The sequence below is a fragment of the Thalia democratica genome, chromosome 4 (assembly GCF_965202585.1).
Source record: "Thalia democratica chromosome 4, ktThaDemo2.hap1.1, whole genome shotgun sequence".
Classification (NCBI taxonomy): domain Eukaryota; kingdom Metazoa; phylum Chordata; class Thaliacea; order Salpida; family Salpidae; genus Thalia; species Thalia democratica.
Genome location: NC_139168.1, coordinates 34,505,188 through 34,509,916, shown reverse-complemented (window position 1 = coordinate 34,509,916; position 4,729 = coordinate 34,505,188). Strand labels below are relative to the sequence as shown.

Below are 4,729 nucleotides of genomic sequence, written 5' to 3'. Positions count from 1 at the left end.
ATTTACTCAGCATCTTAACAGATGGGAAACAACTGTGGATATTTTATAAAATAATTTCAATTAAGCCTTGTAAGCATATTTCAACTTTTTTAATTCCAAAACATTTGACCACTTAGTAATGTTTAGTCTTCAACTGGGTTTTTCTTTTCTTACTTGGTTTATAAAAAGTATTTTCAAAGTAAAACAAATTTACCCTTATTTTTTTGGTGTTTGAAAACAGTTAAAAATATTATTGTATTTTGCCTTTTTTAGGTTTCGAATTGAAATTTATTTTGTAACAAATTTTATCATCTCTTTTTATTTTTAAACAAGTTTTACAATTGTGTTTTATCTTTAACTTTCGTCAAGTTTACCAAATTTTTTAGCTTAACATAAGTTTAAAAAATATTTAGCTTTAAACTAAATAAAATACTGTACAAAAAAAACATCTATAAATACATGGTTTATTTAAAGAACAATTTGTAAAGTCTATGGTTTAAATACCATACTATAGGAAAAAAAAATTATATTGTTTTAAAATTTTCATAATATTATTACACTATTTGGATTATTATAATAAAAAAAATATATAAAAACTGCTTGTGGAAAAAAACATGAAGTATTATTTATAGCGTTAAACTGATGTAACTAAAACTATTACAAATAAAAAAGTAACTGAAATTTTAGACACATTAGCAATCGACATTTACATAGTTGAAACATTACATTTAAACTTTTTAGGGACAACATACAAAAAATGTTTTCGTGACTTTATCAATTTCACTTATTTTGGTTACGTTTTAACAATTTAAAATATAAAAGAAATAATTTAATTTAATCTAGAAATCAAATGACACTAGTCTCAAAACAAACATTTGTATTTATATTTTGATAAAACAAAATTTGTTTTAAAAATTAGTTTAGACAAGTACCTTTTTACAACAGCTAAAGTCGTGTACAAGGGAATGAACTTTAATTAACTGCTTCCATGTAACATTTGTCGAGAAAATCAATAGTTGGGCTGGTCCGCTCCAGTTTGTGGACGGAATGAGCGGGACCTGTAAGAAGCTCCATTGTTACCTCCTCTCTGCCCATTAGCAGGTCGGTAGTACTTCCTCTGACCATACGGATCTCCTCCGTTGTTCATGCCCTCATTCCTGTACCCCTGGTTGTAGGCCGGCTGAAAGTTTCTCTGGCCGTTGTAGTAGCTGTTTCGACCCGGCTGCTGGTAGCTCTGACGCCCTGGCCTCTGCTGCTGTTGGCCGTAAAAAGAGCTGTTCACTGGTTGCTGGGGAATTCTGTAAGTCTGCTGCTTGGCGGCGTAAGCTGGGTTGTTGTTGTAATTGTTAGTGTGGTTTCTCACTTGTGAATGCAACTCAGACGACTGCATGTGTTCACTGTTCAGAGTACTTTCAACATTGCTGTCTTGCTGGTTCACAGTAGAAGAAACAGGCTCATTTTTTCTGGGCGAAGAGCTAACAACAACAGTGTCACCTAAAATTTGTTGAGATGCTCTCAATGAATCGTGACGCGACCTCCTAGTTTGAGCTGGTTCCACAACAGGAGTATTTTCAACTAGGCCGACCATGTCTCCTGCTTGATACTGGCTATAATTAGAATCTTCCTTGGGCATTGGAAGTGGGTCCGGGACGCTTTGCAAAGCAGGGGGAAGCATTGAAGACAAGGTTTGTTGAGCTAGCTGTGGTGGCATTTGAATATGATTATGGTTAGATGCGGAAATCTCAACTTGTGCTTGCATTTGCTGGTGAACTTCAGTGTATAAATGATTATTTTCATCAGCAGTTGTTACCACTACGTTATCATACTTAGCTGGTTGAGGATGTAAGTGGTTTTGTACAGGTGAAGGCGAAATGCCGAAAGATGCTGGAGGAAGCCCAGTGGTTTCAACAGTTGGTGAGACAGTAATAGGAAGGCTGGAGATGTGGGCAGGCAATGCTAGTTCAGCAACAGGGCTCTCTGTTCCATTCGATTCGGATTGAACTACACTCTCCTCATGTGTAGGAACAACAGGTGTAGCTGTAGTTTCTTCTGCTGCTTCATCTTCAACTGGAACATCTTCAAACTCAAATGAATAACTAGATTTGGGAAACTGATTGTTACAAACCTTATTTAACAAAGCTTTTATAGGCAGTTCTTCTTCATTTTCGTTTACCCCTAGTTCTTGTTCAGGTTCAGCCTCAGGTTGCTCGGTAGCTTCTTCATTTTCCTTTTCACCTTCCTCATCTGGCACCATAAACTCATACTGCATGGCAACTTCTTCCTGAGGTTCTTCAGGCTGTAGAACTATAGGCTGGGGAACTGCCGCTGGTTTTGAAGCAACAAACTCTTCAGTTTTAATCACATCACTCACTTCAATATCTTCTAAATCATCTTCTTCCTGAGTGCTGACCTCATCTAACTTTGAGCTTTCTTCAGCTAATGACTCACCAAAGTCTTCATTTTTAGTACTTTCTACTGAGTCTTCAGAGACATTGCTAACAGGAACTTCTTCTATGTCATTGTGAAGTTGTTTTGTTTGATGAATAAGAGGAAGTTTTGAAAAGTAATCCGACCCAAACAATTTTATAAAAATTGTATATACCTTATTTAAATCAGATCCTTGATTATCATTCGAACTCAAAAGAGCAAACAGTGTCTCACCAACAACTGAAGCAGTACCAACAAGATTCGAACCCTCGTTGTGGTTGAAAACATTTAGGTGGACATTGTAAAAATCCATAAGCATCTTCAACTCATTCTCATCCAAAACAGGCGATTCACCACTAACAAGATCGTCTTGAACTTGCTTATGGCAGTACACACACCTTAAAATCTCAATAACACCAACAGATTGTTGAACAAGAACTTCTTTTTCTTCATGAACAATTTGTGCTTGCTCCATTTTTTGCTTCGACTTAATCTCCAAAGCTTCAGAGTTTAAAGTATTAAACCCTTTTAACATTTCTTTAGAAACACTTAAACCTCCAAGCACAAACTCATATTGACCTAAAGCAGCTTTTTGATCTTTATCAAGTTGTTCACCATTCTTTAATTTTTCATTGAGTTTGTCCAGTTTTTGTTTTCTTTTTTCAAGATTTCTGATTTTCTTTTTGGTGGATTCAATTGCTGATTCAGAAACAGCATTTGATGTTTCAACTGTTTGTGTAACCATTTTAATTACAAAAAATTAATAATATCCAAAACTATATAAATCTGAAAAACAATTAACAATTTATATGATTTTTATGAAAAACAAAAAATAGAACAGCATATAAAATTAGTTTTTTATTTCTATAAAAAAAACTGCACAACATTTAGATTAGACTCAAATTAAATGCTGGTTGACTTTAGTGAAACGTTTTGGATACAATTGTTAATGAAATTACTGAACAAAAACTAGTGAAAATAATTTAGCTACATACAGTTCAAACAAAAAGTAATTGAAGAACTCAAAAAGAAAAACATTAGAAAACTATTGCTGGAAGGAGTTTTTTAAATCAAAAAGTAAAAAATTAGCAACTATACTTATTTAAACATTTTTTATCTTGTGGCTTTTTACAGTTTTTCTTAAAATAAACAAAAAAAAAAGTTAGTTGTATACTTAAGTTTTAATGAATAGTTCAAGTACTCTTATACTTATGCATACTTTATATCTCAACTTAAATTTGTAAACATTATTTGTTTTTATATCTTTAAAATTTGGTGTACTAATTTTACTCACAAACAAACCATTATTATAATATTAATTATACAACATAACTGATAAAACTTAAATTTAATAGGAACCCTGTTAATATCATCTTTTAACACTAAAAAACTTTAATAAAAAATATTGGGCCACACAATAAAACAATAAATTATCACTAAATGTAAATTTCATAAAAAATGGTCCACTTGATCACAAAAAAATAAATTTAAAATAAAAACATCTTTTATAATTTTTTAAAGTTTCAATATCAAAATTTTCGCTTTTTTGTGAGTTCAATTCTAATTGAACATAATTGAAAACGATTCTAGCATATAATTTCAATAAAAATTAAAAGTTCATTAATCAATAGCAGAAAATTATTTTTTTCGAAAACGTATACTTTAAGTAAAATTCAAAATTGATCAGACAGATTTCTTAAAATATGAAAAATATTACAGTTAGAAGAATTGAAATCTATTGCTTAACAGTTCTAGGGGATATATTTTAGCAAAATAATCTTTTGTAGCTGTTTTTAAGTTGTTAGACTTATGTAAGGAGCCCATGGAAATCTCAAACTATGATAGCTAATATCTCAAGAGTTACTTTTAATTTTACTTTAAATAGCTTAGATATAAAACAAACTTTCTAAAGTAATTTATACATTATGCCTTAAAGGCAGTTAAAATTTAAGTGTAAGTAATTGAACTTGTTAGAGTTATTTAAAATAGAAAGCTAGTTTTGGTACTTTTTGTTTTAAAATCATGAGAAACTATACATTTTTTCAGATATTTTAAAACTAAATGCTTAAAGTTCTTTAATCTGTTATCCTTAGGAAGATTTAAATTCAACAAATAACTATTTAATTTAATTTCATAAATAACCTATTTTTAACATGTTTAGTCAAACATAATATTCTATATAGTTATCCATAACCATATGAAAACAAAAAACTTAACTTAACTGTTAATAAAGTATTTGTATAAAACAGGTTTTTTTTAAATGGGCAAAAACCAGAACTACAGGACCAATATAACATAAAATCAATAGTTTACTAAAATATAC

The 4,729-nt window shown here is 30.8% G+C and overlaps 1 protein-coding gene across 1 annotated transcript; it reads right to left on the bottom strand.

Moving 5' to 3' along the window:
- Positions 1-429: 429 nt before the first annotated feature.
- LOC145834080 (uncharacterized) lies at positions 430-3,188 on the bottom strand. The gene has a single exon (XM_082941417.1). It carries the CDS (start codon positions 3,149-3,151, stop codon positions 989-991), a length of 2,163 nt encoding a protein of 720 aa, XP_082797543.1. The 5' UTR covers positions 3,152-3,188; the 3' UTR covers positions 430-988.
- Between the last annotated feature and the right edge of the window lie 1,541 nt (positions 3,189-4,729).

Coding starts and splice junctions, on each gene's coding strand:
- LOC145834080 (XM_082941417.1), bottom strand. CDS start 3,151: ATGGTTACACAAACAGTTGAAACATCAAATGCTGTTTCTGAATCAGCA.